Source organism: Canis lupus, chromosome 22 (assembly GCF_011100685.1).
Source record: "Canis lupus familiaris isolate Mischka breed German Shepherd chromosome 22, alternate assembly UU_Cfam_GSD_1.0, whole genome shotgun sequence".
Classification (NCBI taxonomy): Eukaryota; Metazoa; Chordata; class Mammalia; order Carnivora; family Canidae; genus Canis; species Canis lupus.
Window position 1 is genome coordinate 13898690 of NC_049243.1, and position 23507 is coordinate 13922196.

A 23507-nucleotide genomic window follows, 5' to 3' on the forward strand; every position below is an offset into this window, starting at 1 on the left:
TCATTCCCCTTCCCCGACTAAGCTTTTCTGAAATAAAGTTAATTTTGGATGGGAAAATTTGGAACAAAGCAGTAGACTACCTCTTTGCCATTTATCACATCTCTACTTTGTATTAAACACTTTACAAATATCATCACTGTCCTCACAGATAAAACTTCTGTAATTTAGATGTTATTTCCACTTTACTAAAAGAGGGATTATGGCTTTGCAATTATTCTTGTACTTTAAGTCTGCTCAGGATATCTTGGTTCATGTAGAAGTAAATAGTGAGGAAGAAAACCTGGATTCTGGATTATTTTTGCCATTTGTTCTTTTAAGGCTGGATTTCAGGATCCTCTTGAAAGAATAGCAATGCCCCCATCTTCTTTAGAGATGAAGTTCAAGCGTACCGATAAATGTGAACACAGTTTGTAAGCTCTATACATACATATATGATATTATAAGAGTTGTTCTTACCAAGACACAAGAATAGATGGTTGATCTTTATATTTTATTTTTAACTATTACCTTGGTTTTCTAAACCAGTTACCTTTAACTTTTAACAGACAACATTTTATGAAAATACAATTTGATTCTAGAACACAAAAAGAAAACTGCAGATGGCATAAAATTGTTTGAGTCCTCAGTTTTCAAGGACCAAATTCTTATTTTGTAAATTTTCAAGAATGGGTTTATAATTTCCTATAAATTAATTTATTTAGTCCTAACACTTTAAGAAAGAAAAATCATATTATGTGAATAGAAAATTGTATTAGAATACAATTAGAAAATGTCAATGTTACTTCAGATAGATTATTTTAACAGAAGAAAATAAAGATATATACTTTTTTGCAGACAAAAAAATAAGGGAAATAATTTGGCTATTTTTAAATGTCTTAAAGTTAATTCTTTGCACTCAGTCTTAAAGAGTATTGAGCAAAATATATTACATATTTCAAAGCATTAATAGTGAGATTTAAATTTATTTTTATCATTTATATTGAATAATGAAGTTAGTGGTTCTCTTTTTTAAGCAAGGTATAAGATTTCACACATTTTGAGTGTTAACAATAGAGATTAGAAGAATTATAAATTGAAATTCACATTGAGGTAAAAAACATTTTTCTTCTAAATGACAGTGAAACTGCTTAAGTTTTTATCTATGTTAATAGAAGAAAGGAGTCAAATATGAAGGTTGGCGGTGCTTTCATCTACTCAAATTCCTCCCACGTCCAGAGTTGATTGACACTCTCAACAAACTAATAATTGCCCACTTGATTTGTTTTAAATAATTCTCATTTTTTTTTTTTTTGGATTTTTAAGTAGACTTAAATCATTAGGAAATACTTGCATCAAGTGTAATCATTTGTGTGGCTTTAACTTTTATCCTTTATTTGTTTTTATTCATTATTAAAACTTTACTTTTTTAGAGGAGTCATTTGCTTTCCTTATGGTAGAGGATCCATTTTTTTATAGAGACAATCTTCCATTCATTTAGGTACCTGCTTACATTTTCAGGTGCCCCCTCTCCATTGAGCTACATGCACTTGTTTTCATTAAGTTGAAAACCGATGAATTCAGGTTGGCTTTCCACTCTTTCTACACCTCATGCCTATACAGAGTAGTTCTTATTTATTCATAAAATAAAATTATTTTATGTATATTAGCCATGTTACAGAATAGCAGTTTAGCAAATTTTTGCATGAGTGTTTCATGCTAGAAATCTAAGATGATTCTCTTTATTCCTGACAGGATATTAGTTTTACAAGCTATCTTTTCAGATTTATGTTAATGTAACATGTACTTTATACAACTCATACAGAAAAAAATGCAGAGATTTTGCCAAATAAGCAGAATATGGAAAATGTTGTTAAGAAGCCAACTGCCTCATATCCAACATGAATAGCTCTGTTACCACATTATCTGCTATTTAGGTTTATTATAAATGCATTTCTACCAGAAGTGCAATGAACCACTTGTTACCAAATCACACTGCTTGGATAAGAATGACCATCTTTATATATTCTCTATATAGAATCAAAAGTCAAGTATTCTAAATTTTTTTTAAGATCATAGAATACTAATAACGAAATAAAACACAGGGTCTATATATTTAGCATCCTCATCCTACAGCTCAAAACAAAACTGAATTTTTTTAAGACTACAAAGAAAGTTGAAAAGGGGGTCAGAAACAAAACAGAACTGATACTACAAGTCGTTGGTATTTCACATTAAATGAATTTAAGTTTTCTTTGTTATATGAAATCAAATAGATCATAATCCCACTTATCTTTCCATCATTCCTTCAAATACATGAAAATATGCTTCAGTATTTCAGGTATTCTCCAGTTCTTTCCATGCATAATCAAGTCATAACAGTGGAGCATCTAAATTCCATGAAGGTGAACACCCATAATCTTGATAAAGCAGTAAAATGTAATTATGATGTTAAGAGTGTACACAGAAATTTCATTAAGTGGATTTTTACCTTAACCTGATGTATTTTGTGGCATCATTGACCTAATAAAATGTTCCGAATTGATTGGTTTCATTTCTGTATGTATGTATAAATATGTAAAGAATGTATAAATATGAGAAGATACATATAGAAAGAGGAGAGGGTTTTGTGGTTTTTGTTTGTTTTGCTTAGTTTTTCTTTAACAACATATAATCATTCATATTAGCTACCATTACTGAGACATACTCAGAGGAACTTTTCTTGTTGACCTGATAGAGAAATCGAGATTATAGAACATTTGCCTGCACAGAGTCAAACAGTTTTGAAGGAAAATCAAGGTTCCAACATCGGTGTTTCATGTTTTATAAAGTTCATACTACTTTCTCTTAATCTTCCAGGAAACAGCAGGCAATTATTTCTGCTTATGTTCCTGAAAACACCAAAGAGCACTGTATTGTGTTTTGAACAATTTACAGTACTAATTTTGAGTATTATCTAGTGAAATGAAATCACCTGTTTTACAGAAATCATTAAATAATATGATCCTTTCGAAAAATATTCCAACATACTGCTTCTCATCCTGAAGCTGATTGATTCAGGTCATAGAGATATAATGATCAGAAATGTTGCCGTGTAGAATGGCCTTGAATACTGCCAAAGCCAGTTTTCAGAGCTGAAGAACTCAAATGAGCAGTCACCTTCACGTTATGTAGCATATTTAGGAGGGGGGAAAAAGCGATCTTTGGCACCGTGTGGAAAGTCAGAATAAAATGTACCAGCTAATCATTTCATGTCAACAACCGAAAGGGAAAAAAAAAATGGAAAAGCCTTGACATCTTTATTTCCCCACTCTGATTCAGTTCTATGTAAACAGAGCTCTGTTCTGACAACTGTTTAGCTCAAGGCGCAGATTTGAAGTATTAAAGATAATGGCAGATTTATTAGATTAACTTTTGCCAGGATCTTTTAGTGTCCTAGATAATTACTAGCCATGGTACATTTGAATGGTTTCAGCGTGTATTATTGTAATGTGTGCATTCCCTTGTAGGCATTGATGTTGTGTCAAAAGAGATATTAGAGAGTCTATATTTAGTTATGTTTCATTGATTTGTGTTTTTAAAGTTTGTGTGTGTGTGAAATTATTCATATTTCTGGTTTGTTTCTTCCCCAAATTAAAAAAAAAGGGGGTGAGGTTTCCTTTCTATTAATTTCCTGAATTTTAAAGAAACTATTCTTTCAGTTCTTTCTAATTTTAATTATTGATCTGTCATTCTTTGATTACTCAAGTGAGCACCACCAGAATCGCTTCATCAAATTTGCACATTATATTTCTCCCTTCTGTTTTGTATGATTAATTCATACAGTCTCTTTGCATACTTGCATTTTCATTCTGGATCTAGTGCCTTTTTATCCTTCTCTCTCTTTTTTTTTTAAGATTTTATTTATTTATTCGAGAGAGAGAGAGAGAGAGAGAGAGAGAGGCAGAGACACAGGAGGAGGGAGAAGCAGGTTCCATGCAGGGAACCCGACCCGGGACTCGATCCCAGGACTCCAGGACCACGCCCTGGGCCAAAGGCAGGTGCTAAACCACCGAGCCACCCAGGGATCCCTCCTCCTCTTTTTTTATTTGTTGTTTTTTACTAGCTGTTTTATTTATTTGATTTTTTTAAGGCATGTTTTTATCACTAGTCTTTTTTAGAACTCTTAATTTGGTTTAAAGGTTTTTGATTAGCTCTTATTTTGTGTGGATTTCCCTAACATTCCCTTATTTTTGTTTGTGGTATTAAGGATTTTTCTCACAAACCAGCAAAGATTTTCTTTTTTCTTTTTTTCTTCCTTTTTCAGTAGGGGGGAGGGAGGAGGGGAGGGAGGGAGGGAGGGAGGGAGGAGGGAGGGGGGGGGAGGGAGGGAGGGAGGAGGGAGGGAGGGAGGGATGGAGATGAGGTGAGGGGAGGGAGGGAAGGGGGGGATGTTTGATGGAGGGAGAGGCTGGAAGCGGAGGAGGAGGGAGGTAAGCGTAATGAACTAGCTCCTTCCTTCCTCTCTTCTCGTCCTTCATCTTCTTTCTTTCTTTCTTTCTTTCTTTCTTTCTTTCTTTCTTTCTTTCTTTCTTTCTTTCTTTCTTTCTTCTTCTTTCTTTCCGAGTAAGGGGTGGGGCAGAAGGAGAAGGAGAGGAAGAATCTTAAGTAAGCTCCGTACCCTACATGGATCCCAACACCAGGCTTGATCTCACGACCCTGAGATCATGACCTGAAATAAAATCAAGAGTTGAATGCCCAAACAACTGAGCCCAGGCACCCCATGCCGTAAGGATTTTCTACTGCACTTTTCTATGTATGTAGATGAAACATCTTTTAATACAGTCAATAAATATGCTATCGTTTTCCAGTTTTAAATAATAAAAATTCATATTAGTATCTAGAATAAATGTTAATATTACTGATCCCAAAGAAGGTTTTTATTTGTTTTATTATTTAAATGACCTTTTCAGAAACATATCAGAGGATGCTAAACTTAGTCTTTCTTTATAGATAGATTATCATTTGTCATTATTTACCCAGAAAAAATCTCTGTATACACCTGTTGTCCAGACATAATCATTAATAGTGGTCTCTGTCACTTTCAGAAATACCCTTGCTTGGACATGTTATGTGGTCATCTGTTTTTTATGGGTGACTACTACAAAAACACAACATAAAAAGAAAAATGTATAAATACATAGATTAAGGGAAAAGAACTGTACTTGGGATTAGGAGAGTAATTTTTATTTTGCTACTAACTGTTCTGAATTTAGTTTTCTTACCTGGAAAATAAGGACATTTTATTGCACAATCTCTAAGCCTCTCATCCCTAAAATATAAATTACCACACATAATTACATTTCCTTTGAGATTCAAACTACACAAAGACTGTGTATGCATATAAACAATAGTTGCTAGGAAAGAAATTTGGAGGGATCCCTGGGTGGCTCAGGGGTTTAGCGCCTGCCTTAGGCCCAGGGCGTGATCCTGGAGAGCCAGGATCGAGTGTCACATCGGGCTCCCTGCATGGAGCCTGCTTCTCCCTCTGCCTGTGTCTCTGCCATTCTCTCTCTCTCTCCCTCTCTCTCTCATGAATAAATAAAATCTTAAAAAAAAAAAAAGGAAAAGAGTTTGGATGAGTATGCTTGACTTAAAAGATGGCTTGATTGTGGGAGTGAATACTTGCTTTGTTTAAAGGTATATTGATATTGTCCAAATACCTTTGGAAAAATATAAAACAAGTGTATCAATGTAACTTATTCTGTATGTGAGAAGTAAGTCATACACGTGAAAATGTGAAATAGATCTTAAGAAAATTTCAGGCAAGCAATTCTGAAAATAAAGTTCTTTCCACAATGTTCAATTAAGAGTTAAATAAGATGTATTTTTTACTCACTATTTCTTTGAATGTTAATAAACCATATGTGAATAATGAATAGAAGGCCAAACAAGGGCTCCTAGCTGGTTCAGTAGGTACAGTAGGCTCTTGATCTTGGTTGAGGTTCTGAGTTCAAATTCTACAGAGAGTATAGAGATTACTTAAAAAAAAAACTCTTAAAAAAAAAGGCCAAACAAAAAATAAACCTTCTTCATTATTTTTTCCCAACATTAAGATGTAGTGGAAATAATTGTTCAAACTGGTATTTGATTAATTAAAAAAACCAAAGAAAAACCAAAACTAGCATCATCTTTCATAGTTTATCAAATTACCTTGTGTATCCTGAATGTACTTTCCTCTTAGAGAAGCACAGACATCATTGTTTCAGACATTCTGATTCCATTCATTCCCAAAATGCACTAGAGGAAAAAAATCATATATTTTTGACCTTTCCACTGCAACAGTATAAATTAATACCACTCCAAAAAGATTATGTGTATTACTCGTTCTATGCTTGAATTTAGGGTGAGATGTATTATATTGACCATATTAAAAATAAAAGTGACAACAGTAATGTATGTTTTGCTCTGTAATATTAAAACATTGAGCCCCAAGATGAGTGGCTTTCACTTCCAGCAAGCTCCTCATTCACACTGAGTCTGTGTACAAATTTTATTGTACTTTCTTTGACTTGCCAGCACTGCCCTGGCATTATAACTTCCTGGCATCGTCCACTGAGTTGTTTTTGTGAACTGTTCTAAGTGCTTTGCATGCATGTGCTCCTTTAATCTTCAAAACGGCCCAATGAGGATATCCCCATTTTGCAGATGAAGAATGAAGGAACGTTGAAGTTCAGTGATTTGATCCAGAATAAGTGCAGTGAGACTTCAGATCCAGCTATGGGGTTTGCCAAATTCAATCTCTGCCCTTCCTCACTATTCTTAACCGCCAAATATTATTTATATTTGTAAGAATGCAGTTTTAAAGGTTGAAATTTTCAACTTCTCACACAGAGCAGATAGCTGGAGACGAAGATGGTAGGACTGCTCTCTCATTGCCTGCATTGTGCTCTCTGAGTAGTGAAAGAACTCAGCAGTGTCATATGCAGCTGCATGTAGCAAGACAGGCAGTGCCTGATTTATAAATGACCCACATACACAGAACACTCTCCCTTCCTCATTGTCTTTGCCACATTCTGAACCCCTGCTGCTGACTGTGCCTTCAAAAAGTGGGAAAAGGAAATAGCTATTAGAAGCAGGCCCAGCCAGGGATGCTGGCAGGCTCCCATGTGACACTGGCCTTTCTGTCTCTCTATAAAAGTGTGTATGCATCTGTGTGAATGCAGGTGCACGTGTGCATTTGTGTGTTCTGCTTTGCTCGTGTTTTCATGCCCCCAGCTTACTTTGATCAATTTTCACAGACCAGACAGTTAACTAGTTTTGTAAATGTTACCATTTTTTGTAAAGACATGGACTCTTTGGCCAAGAAATTCATTAAAAAGGTCACAAAAGGTGCCTTATTTTTCTCTAAATATTGAGGGAATTAGGGGTTTATTAAGTCGCCTGAATTTGGATAAAGTTAATCGGGTTGCTTTCATGTTTGTATGCGTAACATATACCAGATATGAACTGCGTGGCCTGAAGGAGAGTTTTCTTGAGGAAGGAAGAAATCTTTAAGCAGTTTGGGAGCATAGCAAACTTACTGAGGAAGTAAATAAACCAATATGGTATTTCTTGATTGGGAAAGTAAGGGAAGTCTAATAAATTCAAAAGTGGGAGAAAGTGTGTTAAATGGAGGGAAAATACAGGAGAGAACAAAGGAGACTGGAAGAAGACAAACTCTTACTCATATATTCTCATAGAATCACTCCAGTGTCTGGACTGGAGGGAACCAGCTCTGTTCCTTCTCCACTTCCTATTATGTTTTACTGTTCCTTGTTGCTAGGACTTCAAATTAAAGCCAGAATTAGTATGCTCAGTACTATAGTCAGCCACCCTACGAGTTAAGCAAGTTTTTGTAAACTAAACTCAGAATCTATTTTACTATGGCTTTTTTATGTAATGAAATACATTTTGAAGTCCAAAGTCAGAATAAGGAATAAAGTTTCACAATATAACTCATCTGTGCTTGTGGCATATATGTAAGCTCATGCATTTTTTGCTTGCACAGCGCTCTAGTGATGTTTGCTTTCTGTTGTAATAAGAATGTTGACTTACCTTTTTTCTTTTTTACTGTTATTGTTATTGTTGTTGAATTAAGAAAATTCACAGAGAATTTTCAGATAAGACTTTCTTCTGACCTAGTTGGGTATTTTAATATTCTTAAATACCTGTCCTCTGATTACAAGACTAAAATGAATGAGAATTCAGCTACATAGGTTTGTAATTTCTGAAATTTAATCATAACCTAGCCTGTACCTGTCAGTGTGCCATTTTGTTTTGACATCAAAGTCACATGGATTAAATGATTTCCCTCTTCTCTGTAGCCATCGTCAAAGATAATGATGATTACATGGCCTATTATGCCTTCATGGCTTTTTGGTGAGAATTACAGATTATAAAATCTGCTCACTAAAGCAGTCTAATAGTCAGCTGAACTTTTGTAGAAAACCCAAAGTGTACCAAGTATTGTTTCCCTTTGATTATAGTTCTGATATTATAAATCAGTTTTGAAAATTTAATTTTGCATTCTTTTTCTGGGTCAGCATAATGATTGAGAGCCAAATAGCAAAGAAAAATTAATTTAATAGCTCTTTGCTATTGTAAAGCTCAGCTCGGTGACTCAAATCCCTACCAAGAAGCCACTGAAACCTAAGATGTAGGTATGGTACTTAGAAGACATTATTTGAGATAAAGTGACAGGGGGTAATTTGCTATGCCGCAATAAAGCATACATTGATTTTTCATTTAAAGAAACTGAAATAAAATGACAGAAATATTCTACTTTGGAACAGTATAACAAAACAGTGAAAGATAAATTTCTTGCATTTATGTGTAAGATACTAATGTCAGTTTTTATACACCATTAGGTTCAACCACTTTGAGAGATCTGTAACTTAGATCCATTCTTAGACTGTTCACTTGCAAAGCGCACATGAATACCCAATAACTAACATACACTGAGATATAATATATGTATATTATATATATATAATAATATATAATTCATTTTTAGGTGGTTCCAAAACACCAGGTATGAGATTTGGTTCCATTTCTTTGTAGAACTCTTTGATATTTAATTTTTCCCCTCTCACAGCATTTGTTTCCTTTCATGAAGAAGAGTGTGGCTATAGACTGAATGTTTGTGTCCTTCCAAATTTTATATACTGAAACCTAATGTTTAGTATGATGCTTTTGAGAGAAGATTAGGTCATGAGGGTGGGGCCCTCAAGAATGGGATTCATGGCCTTATAATAGCCCCCCTTCTCCCATGTGAGGACATAGAGAAAAGACAGCTTTCCATGAACCAATAAGTAGGTCTTCTCCAAATACCGAGTCTGCAGGTGGCTGAGTTTTGGACCTTTAGCTAACAGGACTGTGAAAATAAATTTCTGTTGTTTATAATCATTGGTCTATGGTAGTTTGTTATAATACCCCAAAAGGACTAAGGTAAGTGTTTACCAAAAAAAAAAAGATGACTTATTAATATGCTGGGACATAAAACCCCAAGGGAAACTATGTTTTTGTGCATGTGTGTACTCAATTATTAAAAAGAAATACTTTGCTAATAATTCATGTAACTTTTGCTAATGTGCAGAATCTCTTGGTGAAATGTATTATATTTCTTTTTTAAAAATTTTTATTTATTTATTTGTGAGAGAGAGAGAGCATGAGTGGGAGGGAGAAGCAGATTCCCCACTGAGCAGGGAGCCTGACATGAGGCTCTATCCCAGGACCCTGAGATCATGATCTGAGCCGAAGGCAGCCACTTAACCAACTGAGCCACCCAGGCAAGCCTCAAATATCGTATTTCTTTTTTTTTTTCTTTAAGGATTTTATTTATTTATTCGAGAAACAAGTAGAGAGAGAAGCAGAGATACAGGCAGAGGGAGCCTAACATGGGACTTGATCCCAGGTCTCCAGGATCACGCCCTGGGCCGAAGGCGGCGCTAACCAGCTGAGCCACCCGGGCTGCCCAATATTGTATTTCTTAAGGGAAATATATTTCTGCCTTATTTTTTCCCCTTAAATGAAAAATTAAGTCAAATGTCACCCATATAAGTATAAAAACTATTTTGATTTTTATGAGTTCATTTTCTTAAAAAAGTGGAAAAATTTATTAATATATGCCTTCAGATAATGCTAAGTAAATTTCTGACTAAAAACAAGCATGTATTCGAAGCCATATTTACATATGTGAAGATATGCTTTCTCCTTACAAGAGACTTCTTTTATTGTTAATCTAAATACTCATGCACCTATGTGTACATACCTACAGTCACATTTTGTTTAAAACCCCATTTATTTGCATGAAAATTTTAAGCAAAGCTGCCATACACATGGTACCAAAAATGTGATTAATATACACACAAATCAAAAGTAATAGACACTGAAGTGAGAAGTCTTAGCAATCTTAGAAAATAAGCACAGAGAGCTATTAATTTGCAGGAATTTTAAGAAAATATTCTATTTCAAAATACTTCATAAAATTTGAATAATCTCACACAAACACGCACACACACACACACACACACACATATTTTTCCTGTATGATTTCACTTAAGCCTTATACTCAACAGCATCAATTTTACTGGCATATGCATCTATCTCTTATGCCAAATTTAGTTTATTTATGAACCATAGTATAGAAGACAACATGTTAATTCATTCATATTAATCTTATTTTGCTTTTCCTGGTATCTACTTTTTAATTTGCCCTATTGTCATTCTCCACAGCGATTTTTTTTTTTTTTTTTTTTTTTTTTTTTTTACCATCTGGGTATTTTATATTTTGAAGGGTTTTGTTTTGTTTTGTTTTGTTTTTGACAATCTGTACTAGTTTCCTAGGGCTGCTGTAACAAAATGCCAGTAATTGGGTGGCTTAAAAAAACAGAAATTTATTCTCTGGCAGTTCTAGAGACCAGAAGTCCAAAATTAAAGTATTAGCAGGGCCATACTCTCACAGCTCTAGACTAAGTTCTTCCTTGCCTGTTCCCAGCTTTTGGTAGTTGCCAGCGATTGTAGACAAATCACTCCCATTTCTACTCCCATAGTTATATGGTATTCTCCTTGTATGACTGTCTCTGTGTCCCTTGTTTCTCTTCGTGTAAGGATAGCAGTCATAGGATTTAGATTCATTCTAGTATTAACTTAACTGACTTCATCTTAAGTGATTATGTCTGCAAAAACCCTATTTCCAAATAAGGTCACATTTTTTATTTTCTAGGTGGACATGAATTTTGGAGGAGCAGTATCCAACCCAGTCTACCCTCTGGACCCCCAAATTCATATCTGTCCCATTTAAAAAATCCATCTCCCCTCCCAATATCACCCAAACATCTTAACTCTTTATAGCATAACTCTAAGTCCCATATCTCATCTAAATATCAACTAAAAAAGTCTCACATTTCAGCATCTAAATCAGGTATAGGTGAGACTCTGGGTATGGTCCCCCCTGGGCATCATTCCTCTCCTTCCACAGACCTCTCAAACTAGAAAAGAAATTACCTGTTTCCAAAATGCAGCGGTGGAACAACCATAGGATAGACACTCTCTTTCTAAATGGAAGAAAATGGAAGGAATAAAAGGGTTACTGGTCTAAAGGAAGTTGAGCACAGCAGGGCAAATTCCATTAGATTTTTAGGGCCTGAGAATAATTCTCTGTGTCCTGGTGCTCTATGCTCTAAGCCCTCTTGACCCTCTGCGGCAGTAGCCTACTCTTCCTGGTCCCTGTATCTCTGGCTGCACTTGAGAGTAATTTTTCCTTCATTTTGTCTCACCTCTGTCCTCTTCGGTCCATGTTAGCAGTGTTACATAAAATTCTTGGTAACTGTTTGTCTTCTGTGGATGTTGAGGGGATCCACACCCTTAAACAAACATGTTCTCCATAGATCCATCCTTAGTAGTCTTATCTCTAATTCTGACTTCTCTAATGATGGTTGATTGGATCCATAAATCACACCCTAATCTCTATAGCAAATGGCTGTCTAGCTACACACTCATCCTTGTTTCCAGAGCATGTTATCTGGATAGGCGGATGATTTTCCAAATCAGGTGTTGGTTTCTTTTTTGCCTAAAAGTTCATTCCTCAGTTGACCTCTTTGCCCTCACATTTTACTATAGCCAGAAAGGAGAAACCAAGACCATACCTCCTATACTTTGCTCAGAAAGCTCTCTAGCTAAGTATCCAAATTCGTCAATTACAATTTCTACTTTTCATTCAAGATTGGCCAAGTTTCCTGCCTTCCACTGCCCAATAACATTTCCATCTGAGACTTTATGAGAAACACCTTTACCATTCATATTTTTATGTACTTTCTGTGCTTGATGATAAAGCCACATATATATATCCTCAAAGATGATAGAAACTTTCTCTCAAGCTCTCCTTACTTCTTACTGAGCTCTGAGCAGAATCATAAGTTTTTTGATGTCTGTATTTCTTGCAACAGGCCCCTCAAGGCAAACGAGGCTTTTAAAACTCATGAACCTCAAAATTCTTCCAGCTTATTACCATTCCTAGTTCCAAAGTCACTTCCACATTTTTAGGTGTGTAACAGCAGATCACTTCCAGAAACCAAAATCAGTTTTAGAGGGCTGCCACGACAAAATATACTGGGTGGCTGAAAATAACAGAAATTTATTCTCTCCCTATTCCGGAGGCCAGAAGTCCAAAATCAAGGTATCATCAGGGCTAAGCTCTCAAATGACTCCAGAGGAGGATCCTTTCTTGCCTCTAGTGACTTCTGATGGTTGCAGCAAAGCTAGACACAATACTCCAATGATTATTTCCATCCTAACATGGCATTTTCTCGGTGTGACTGTTTCTGTGTCTCAGTTTTCTTATAAGAGCATCATACTTTGGATTAAGGCCCACTCCAATCCAGTATGACTTCATTTTAAGTAATTACATTTGCAAGGACCCTCTTTCTGAATAAGGTCATATTCTAATGTTCCTGGTGCACAGGACTACTGGGGGACAGTATCCAACCCAGCACATAGCTTATACCTTTTTTTATTCCTCCAATTTTGATAAAATATATTTTTCTGAACAAAACAGTTCTATACCTTATATGATTCTTTTATTATTTTCAAAATATATGCTATATTTTGAATATACCTGAAATATGTTAGATTTTGGTTACTGAATTTGGATTATTATCAGATGAATGTAAAGTGCCTTTTACATAGTAAAATGATCCATGGATAGAAAAAAAATCCAATTTCTGGGGAATGAAAACTTAAGAGAATTGTGTCAAATGCAAAAATGACAAATGAGTCTGGTAACAAAATAAGAATAAATGAAGGTTGTAGACTATAAACTTTCCCTCAAATTACTTTGGCAAAAACCAGAATGTCTCTTCAGAATTTTAAATTGAACGTAGTAACAAGGTGACTTACAGATTAATTATTTTTTTTTCTGTTAACCAATATTCTGTATTCTCTATTCTGAGTTAAATATCACAATAGGCATCACTTAAGCATGTGTATGAGGCAGACTTATTTTCAGGTGTTTCCATCTGTTATGGGAATATACTCTAAGAATAGGAAAGAAACATACACAAATTAAACACAAAGCCAGGGAAAAGAGGAAAAAAAAATGAAAGAAAACATCTGCAGGGCAACAGTGTGGAAAAATGTTTGAGCTGCCTGTTATTAACTACTCAACCTGTTTTACATTGGAATCCTGCATAATTACATTACAGGGGAGGGGCAAGCAACAGATGTTGAATAAAGGTTGAAAATAAGAAAATGAGACTATTTAAAAAATAAAGCTACTTTGCTTACCAACAGGCATTTTTGGGGGGCGGGGGGCAGGACTTTCAGATAGCAATTGATTTCATATATTCACTGTGCATTTAGATCCAAAGAAAGCGTTCTCTGTTTTTCATGTGTAAGAAACTGACCAGTTGTACATCCATATATGGCTAAGTTAGAGGTGCTTAAAAGGCAAAACAAAAACAAAATGTAGCATCTCTTTAATTTTACAAAAAATAACATGTACAAAAGTTGGATTTGTTACAGAAATATGCATATTTCTCATTATTAAAGTCAGTATGCTTCTAAAAATTAAGAGTTTCTAAGTGACTGAGTCAAGAGCTAAGTTTCAAATAGTCTGTTGTTTCAAGTTCCAGACAATACACATCGAAATTTCACTAGCAGTGAACATTTCTATTAAGCCTTGTTCTCTAGGGATATTAAAGAACAGTCTGCAACTGACTTGGTGGCCTGCTTATTTATCTTCTACCCGCTATTACAGAAAGGTTTTTGTTTTATCTAGGATAAATGAATCCATCATCACAAGAGTATTTTTCCCATTGACCTAGGCATTCATATAGCTATTTTGCATTGTTTCTATCTCATCTAAACTGAAATACTCCCCCAAAGTAATTTTCTTCCAATCACACTAAGTTGTACATATCTGGGGAAATACCAATGACCGTATCTTTTAAGGACTGAACAATCTAAAGGATTTTAATATAAAAATTGCAATCAGTAGAGAGGGATTCATGATTCAATTGGCCCTTTTTTCCCACTTGGTTTTTCTAGTTGTTAACTAAAAATATTTTATTTTTCAAGCATTCCCGACTTTGCTTTCCTTTGCTATCCTCACCCTACACACCATCACAACTAGACTTCAGTCTGTTGATCTGCTTCCTCCAGGTGAGCAATTTCTTCATCTGCTAGCTTTCTTCTCTGTGATCCGAATTTTACTTGTTAGATGATGGCACTCGTAAGACTATACACACATAAATGCAGAACTTGTAGACTTGATTTCTTTAAGAGAAAGTGGTATAGTAAATAAGTAATTCTATTCTATTATATCTGCATCAGTACTATTAGTATCTCAGGAAAAGCTGTGTGGCATTAAGGATTGAAAAGAGAATCTAAATATTCATTTACATCAGAGTTTTTTTTTACATTTATTGTTCTTAAGTGAGTTGAAGTAGTTCAATTCTTTAGTTATTTAATGTAAAAAGAAAATCACCTCTTATACAAATTTCACTTTGGAGTTAGTGTAGAATATACTAGGGAGGAAATTGGTAGTCTGGACTGTGAGTTGATATAGGAAAGGAGGTTGATTATTTTCCTCTGGTGTTAGTTGTGGGTATAGAGCAAGTTACATGACTGTTGCAGCCTGAAGAAGAAACTGTTTCACCTAAGAAATTGAGTCCACAAATTCTTCTTCCACTTTGGACAGGCAATTGCACTCCATATTAGAAGTGTTATTTTATGGATATGTATCAAAGACTACTTCACGCATGACTGTAAAATCTGTACACATCACCCTATTACAGATTCCTAAAGGCAGGGCAGAAAAAAGTTCCTATCAATTGCAACAGCTAGTGAAGCTCAAAATTAAAATCCTCTGAACTTGATAAATTTTGTCAATATATTTTAATTTCGAAGTATGTTCAGAATGGGACTCAGAGACTCTGGGAAAATACATTGAAATTTGACATGACTGAATGGATTAAGTAAAAGAAATAAGTATCTCAGGTGAAATTTTAGTTCATCACATTATATTTTTCTATGTCTGGATTGTATGTAGTCCAAGCCTGAGTCATTTGAATGCTTTTGAGAGATTAGATTGGTTTCTGAGCAGTTTAACCTCTACACAAGGCAAACGAGCCAGTGGAGAAAATTTTTATATCAGGTTTTTGTGGTGCTTGAAAAATATACATGTGTGTTAAACCAATCTAACAATTACTGTTATATTCATTTGTATTGCTTTACTCATGCCAGAAAAAGAGAAGAGGTTACATTATTTCTGTATGGAAATGAATGGAAATTGGAGAGAAAATTCAAGTAAAGTCCTTAAACAGTGTTACAGTGAGGAAAGTTTTATTTATGTCTGATTCGGGGGAGTGAGGGGGAAAGTTTGACAACATGAGTGCATGTACCTACACATATACTGACACATCTATGTAAAATCATCCCTGTTATCCTTAAATAGTTGTGACTTCACATTCATTAAAATCAATTGGGAAAAAAAGTTTTATTTTTTCAATTCTGTAAAAATTGAAATTAAATTTAAGGATAACATTTATACTGAAAAAAACATTTTGGCTTTTAGAATTTAAATTTCTGAACATTATTCTATGTGTTCTTAAAAATCTCTCCCTCTTGACATAGACTCTCTGCTGGTGAGCACGTGCATGCTTCCTGCACACACACAGGTGCATGTACTCACCTATGCTTCACCATCACTATCTACTAATGTGAAACAGAGTCATCTGGGAGTTGGAACTGAGCCTCAGGAAACCCAAAGGCCTTTGCAAGGTAGATTAGGCCTTTATTTTTACATCCACTAAATAGTTCCAGAAGATTTTTGTCCTTAGGCAAGGCTCCTTCCATTCATTTCCATTTGGTATGGGAATATGTTCTTTCATCATGGGTACAAAGGGTGCATAGATAAGGATATGCATGCTTGCCTTTTAGTTGTAGTCCTTTATTGATAGTTTTCTGGTGCATTGGAAGTTATCTTATCATTTCAAAACTTCTATTTCCTTCACTTAAAGTATTAAGATGGTGAAGCTTGTGAATTTTTTCCATCAACATATATGCTACAATAAAACTCTACAATTTACAACTCACTTACTGAAGTTTCACTGACTATAATCTTTTCCTATTTTTGCACATATATATTTCTTTGATTTTTAACATACTAGAATGATTATATCACATATAATCATTTTATCTGTGTGTTATAAAGTAATCATAACTATATTTTTGTTTAAATCATGGTTATCTCTCAAATATACGGTTTACATAGACAATCTTTATGTGTATGGATAATAAGTAGTTCAATAGTTATATGTTAGACTGTGAACTTTTAAAATAAATGGTTGATCTTACAATGAATCATTCATATTTGGAATTTTATGCAAAATTATGTGCAGATATATGTTTTTAATCATAAAGCATCATTCCCAATAGATAAGAAGTTTTTATTTGCCAAGTACTTCTAACTTAATAATTTTTCTATTTTGCTATTATACTTATCACCATGACCTTATTTACAGTAATAATTAGGTAATTTTCTTTTGTGATCATGTATGTTTTTATCAATTCAGTGAATAAAATACTAAAATATATCTTTTATTAGAAATTTGCCAAATCAGGGCATCCCTGGGTGGCTCAGCGGTTCAGCGTCTGCCTTTGGCCCAGGGCGTGATCCTGGAGTCCCGGGGTCGAGTCCAGCATCAGGCTCTTGGCATGGAGCCTGCTTCTCCCTCTGCCTGTGTCTTTGCCTCTCTCTCTCTCTCTCTCTCTCATGAATAAATAATAAATAAAATCTTTAAAAAAAAAGAAATTTGCCAAATCAAATAGTTAGATTTCACTCCATTTTATTTGGTGGGGGGGGGGGTTGAGTTTTAATACTAGATAATTATAGGTCAAGGAACATACTCACCTGAACTAGTAAATTTAAAATAAGTCACCTAAAAATTTAAGGTTAGGTGACACTCTCTCAAATTCAAGTTGGTCTCTCTTTGGGCAGATACTTTGTGATCCCAAATATGTGTCCACTAGCAGGTTCCACATTCTCCAATTGTCTCAAATAATTACAACATTCTAAAGGTATTTTAGGGTTCAGTGTGAAGGTTTCTGACATTTTCCTAAAGATTGCAAAGGGATTCATTGTGAAATAAAGTATTCAAATTTGACTTGTTCACTTCACTTCATCTCATCACATAGGTATTTTATCATCTCACATTATCACAAGAAGGGTGTGTACAATACAATAAGATATTTTGAGAGAGATCACATTCATATAATTTTTATTAGAGTATATTGTTATAATTGCATTATATTATCATTAGATATTGTTAATCTCTTAGTGTACCTAATTTTTAAAATAAATTTGAAAAATAAACTTTATTGTAGGTATGTATATACAGGCAAAAATATAGCTTATATAAGGTTTGGTACATTCCATGGTTTCAGGCATCCACTGGGGGTGTAGAACATATCCCCATAGAGAAGGGAGGACTACTGTATAACCTTTTTCGGTAATGACCATGGAAATTGTTAGGCAGCTATTCAAAAATAGTTTTGGCAGCACAAAGGATCACTTCTCCTAAGACTGAGCATACATATTTTTAGGGGGAAAAATTCAAATATAGCATGCCTGAAATTAAAAAAGACTGTCTCAACGAATTCTCCTTGTGATGTCAATATGAATTTCTTTTTAGATTGGATTTAGATTACAAGTCTGAAAATAAAATGAGCTCTCATGTATTTATATTTATTTCCCTGTTAATATTACTCATGGGAAATACACTTCACTTTTATCATCTGTTCTTTGCTCCAGGTATGGTTGATTATCAATTAAATCACAGAAAGTACTCTCCAAGATAAGAAAGTATTTAAAACATCACTGTAGACACCTTTTCATGTTCATACTGCATTATGTATGGATAAGCTTTCATATCCTTTAAAAACACATTTTTATTTTTGCTCTGATTCAAGGGTAGCATCCTCCAATAGCTTTTTGACTCTCGGTTTGATTACATAGCAGGGTGATATATAGGGACACATCTCCTATCTTCCTATATATGAATTTCCTGACCTCTTTTCCCAGTTTCTCCATTGCTTCAGTGTGCTTTCATGATTACAAAATATTAAAGCTGTTACAGAAAAATGGCTTGTCATTGCCAGTAAAATCCATTACAAGAAACACTTCTGTATATTTACTCTAGAACATGCTATTGAGTGTATTGATTTTGCTTAAATTTTCATTCTTGGGATGACCCAATCATACAGGATAAAAAACATCAGCTTCCAATAAACTTACAGAACACCAAAGGTAATAAGAACAGAATGGTTTCAGAGAAATAATTCCAAGAACAGGCTTTATTTAAAATGTCAGTTATCCTTCCTTTCCTACTCTTAATGTATTTTAAAACTATCCATAATAATAGTAGCAACAATTGTTGCAGTATTAGCAGCTTGAAGGTAGGAGTTGTTTAGTAAGATCAAGGCCAAATTGTTTAGGTTCAAACTATCTGTATATTATTCTAAAGTTACCTTTGGGACACTATCAATTTTATTTTATTTTATTTTATTTTATTTTATTTTATTTTATTTTATTTTATTTTATTTTATTTTATTTTATTTATTTTTTCATGAGACACACACAGAGAGAGAGAGGCAAAGACACCAGCAGAGGGAGAAGCAGGCTCCATGCAGGGAGCCTGATGAGGGACTCGATCCCCATACTCCAGGATCACGCCCTGGGCTGAAGGCAGACGCTCAACCCAGGCATCCCAACACTATCAATTTTAATAGTTCTTTCAGACAAACTTCATTTCACAGAAGGCATTTTTGCTTAAAATACATATTTATTGTCATCTGCGTATGTGTATGCATGTGCATTAAGGACATTCGGCTTTTGTTTATATTTAAATCACAATAAAAATAGTTTTTGTAGGAATCACACTTACAGAGAAGTATAGTTTCATATATATTCCCCACTCATATATTTACATAAATGTATTTTGTATTGCTTCTTTCTTTATAAACATTGTATTTAGGCAGCCCAGGTGGCTCAGCGGTTTAGCACCGCCTTCAGCCCAGGGCGTGATCCTGGAGACCCGGGATGGAGTCCCATGTCGGGCTCCCTGCATGGAGCCTGCTTCTCCCTTTGCTGTGTCTCTGCCTCTCTCTTGCTCTCTCTCTCTCTCTCTCTCTCTCTCTGTGTGTGTGTCTATCATGAATGGATAAATAAAATCTTTTTTTTTAAATTGTATTTTTAAAAATACTGATCTGAGCAAGGTACCCCTCTATTTTTTTCAGAACTATATCCATCTCACTTAAGGTAACTGAATTGAAACTTTAGATCTGTCTCTAGAGTGGAGTTCTATGAATTTAATGAAAAGCTTTTGGAGACTAGAATGTCTTTGAAAATACAAAACATATAAAAATCTTTCTGAAAAATCTATCTTTTGGGACTCCCAAATCCTATTGGCAGGTGTTGATTACTAAATAATAAGCAGGAGAGGATTAGTTGCATCTGAATTAACTCTATTTTCTGAGACTGTTAAAAATGACACCCGATTCTGCGTACTTGTCTCTAGCAATTGAAAACAAACAAGTGCTAGAAATAAGATGAACAATGAAATTTAAACTGGTAAATAGATACACATCCCAAAAGAAATCAGATAGCAAGCCTGGGAGAAAAACGCTAATAAGACTATCTTGCCTGCTTCTTGCAAAGGGTTCGGCTTAATAGGCATGTTTTTATTGACCTTCCTTACAGGATTACCACTTTGCTGGGAGGATGACTTGAATTTTAGATGTATTCATCTGTGTCATCAAAAATGGTGTCATTATCTGAGATGGGGTTAGCTAACACAGGCAATAAAAGCATAAGAAAATATCCTTTTTAAAGATGAAGAATAGTCGCATATTTAAACAGTCGTGGGTCTGAAAATCAGACTATTTTCTAAGTTGCTATACTTTCGAATTTGCCCCTGTAAACCAAACAGCTTTTACTAACTATTGCATGCCAGAGCATAAGTTTATCGCTGCATATAAATCAGGTTCTTTTGGAAGCTGCATTAACCCTTTTAGGACTCTAAAATTACAAGGATTTATTAATTAATTCATATGTGATGATAGCTATCAGATAAAGGGTAAGATACAGATGCAGCTAACTTAAAATAAAAGGGAGAAACTGGCACACTTGACACAATGCAGTAGAGTCAAAAAAGGACAAAGGGAGAAACGTAGGCGTGAAGAAAGAAACCTATAGATGCTGAGGTGTGGGTTTTAAGGACACTCGCTGTTTTCTGTAATTTAAAAGTATAAAGAGGTGATTATTTAAATGTAGACTTTAATTTCAATAGAGGTGTCACTGATTTTTAAAAGTCCCTGAGGGGAAAATATTCTGGCCTTTGTGCTTCCGTGGATATATGCCAGGCAGGTTTGTTTATCTTATTTGAAATTATAATAAATAAATCATAAATGTTGAATTTTATAAGTTCTCAATAATTACTAGAGGACTTTGGATTTTTATGTAAACATGGTACTTAACATACAGACGTGATGTTACTTTATTTATTTTTTAAATAAGCTCTAGGCCTAATGTGAAACTTGAACTCATGACCCTGAGATCTAGAGTCAGATGCTCTACCAACTGAGCTGGCCAGGTACCCCAGACCTGGTGTTACCTTAAATCCTCTATACCTTATAGCAAACGAGAGCCATTATGCATAACTGTTTAGGTCCTGGGATCATTCTGAATGCCAGCATCACAGCCTCAAAAATGAATGGGATTTTTATTGTTTGGTTTGTTTTGGGTGTTTGGTTTCAAGTTTTTATTTCTATTCCAGTCTGAATGGTTTTGAAATAAGTAATTTGTAAGGAGTGGTCTTTCTCATCATAGATTATCAATAGTATTTGATATCTTCTTGGTGTAGTCTTCCTTTACATCAATGATAACATTCAGGTGTGAATAATGAGTTCTGTGTGTTCAAGGAATGGAGCATGAAAGCATATATAATGATATCAGTGTCTTGATCCTCAAGAGATATAAAGATCTCATGGAGGCAGACAGATTGAAAAATAAGAGTTAGGGAGCTAATGCTAGAATCCATAATTCAGTGGGGAAATGGTGGCACTATCTTCATCCAAAATAGAGTGCTTATTTTAGACAACATTTTCAGGAATTTCCTGTAGTAATTTATTCTTTATGATATCCAGAAACAACTTGGAAAAGTTTCTGAGATTCAACATCTACCTATTTGTGGCTTTCTGCCTCGCCTTGAGAAGTATTTATTACCTCTCTCCTAGTTACCTAAAGGGTCTTCTTTCTTCCAAACCTTTCCTCTTCTGGCCTTCTCAAAGAATCATTTAATCTTTCAAATATGTGATCAATTTTATAGTTGATTAATAATAGCGAATTAGAGAAAGAGTGAAAAGAGAGAAATAGATGTAAGAAGAGGAAATATTTTTTTCTAATGAAGAATTATAAATTGTAGGATTTATATAGTTAATATAAAGTACCAGTTGAATCAACATACATTAAGACTTTCTTTAGTTTAGAAGGAGTAGGATGAGACACGAGCAGAATGGGGTCACGATGAAGTTGGAATAACTATGCCAGTGAATCATGTCATGTCCTGTTGTGCTCCACTGGAGATAATCCTGGTTGGGACCAAAGCTCCAGCTATCTGTTTCCAGAAATAATGCTGATTTGAATGCATCAAAGTGTTGTATGTTAATAAGTGTTGTCTAATACTTTTTCAGTCAAGCACCTAAATATTTCAAAAATTGTCTGAGACATACAATACACTGCTCAGATACCTATCACAGTGCCCATAGCCTGCTTCATTACATTTGTTTTTATTCAGAGCTTTTCCATTCTCTTTTAAATCCTAGCAAATTTTCTGTACGTTATTATTTTACATTTTTGGCATTGCAACATATGTCCTTTGACTTATTAAGCTGATCTTTTACTACCCTGTGAAATGCACAGTCCTGTGTGGTTATTTCACTTTCTCATCCCTTTCCCTAGATCATCCTTTTCCTGCTCGCCACTATTTATTGAAACCCTGGATCATCCACTGAATTGCAGATGAAGCACCACTCCTTGTACAAAGCCTTTCACAATATCATAGTCTACACTTTTCCCTGTATTTCTGTCGCCTGACACTCCTATGACATAGTTCAAAATGTTATTGATCCTGAATTATTTCCCGTAGTTGGTTTTAAACCTACTTTCTAATTTCTAGTCAAAGTGTAAATGCCTTAATGAAGAGATAAAATTTTACAGATGGAGGATGCCTGGGTGGCTCAGTGGTGGAGCGCCTACCTTTGGCCTAGGGCATGATCCTGGAACCCCAAGATCTAGTCCCACATCAGGCTCCCTGCATGGAGCCTGCTTCTCCCTCTGCCTATGTCTCTGCCTCTCTCTCTCTCTGTGTCTCAATAAATAAAATCTTTTCTAAAAAAATTCCTACAGATGGAAGAATTTTACAAGTGGAGAGACATAGTTTTACGTACTACCAACCTTTTCTGGACACAACCTTACTGTTCTACAACATTCTATTCAAGATGCCTTTGCTTGAAAATCTCCAATGCCTTCGAAGCACAAAGTTGGTGTTTTATTCATTCTTGTGAATGCTTAAGTATAACTTCTTTAAACTAACTACTGAACTGTACACATCTAAAATTGTCACTGAATTTGAGCTGTCTTTTCTCTGCTGGCACATTAGTGTCGTATTGTTTCTCCTTAAGAGACTCTGTCAGGGTCCTTTTCTCAAAAAACAAAAACAAAAAACAAAGTTTGTTTCATTAGTATAGTATAGTATCCAGCTTCAGAGCCAGTTCTCCTCAGCCTAAGTTAAGACAGAGATGGCCCACATTTATCCGTGCCTTCGCTTCCAAGCATCTGCTGCTCCCCCAGGTGATGGCTGCACCTACACTATGGGATTGAGGGGAAGAGGATAGCTAAAAACTGAAGGCTAATCCCAGAGCAGTGTACCAGGGCACACAATTAGGTTTGTGCT

The 23507-nt window shown here is 34.9% G+C and overlaps 1 protein-coding gene across 3 annotated transcripts in view; it reads left to right on the forward strand.

Annotated features, from left to right (window-relative positions):
* Positions 1-23507, forward strand: part of PCDH17 (protocadherin 17) — a 96118-nt gene that overhangs the window by 60812 nt on the left and 11799 nt on the right. For 2 of the 3 annotated variants that reach the window (XM_038569682.1, XM_038569681.1), the window contains exon 4: positions 14572-14655. The exons of the other annotated variant lie outside the window; for it this stretch is intronic. In XM_038569682.1, coding sequence (XP_038425610.1) covers positions 14572-14655 — 84 coding nt within the window. The remainder of the gene's footprint in view (positions 1-14571; positions 14656-23507) is intronic. 3 annotated transcript variants of the gene reach the window in all.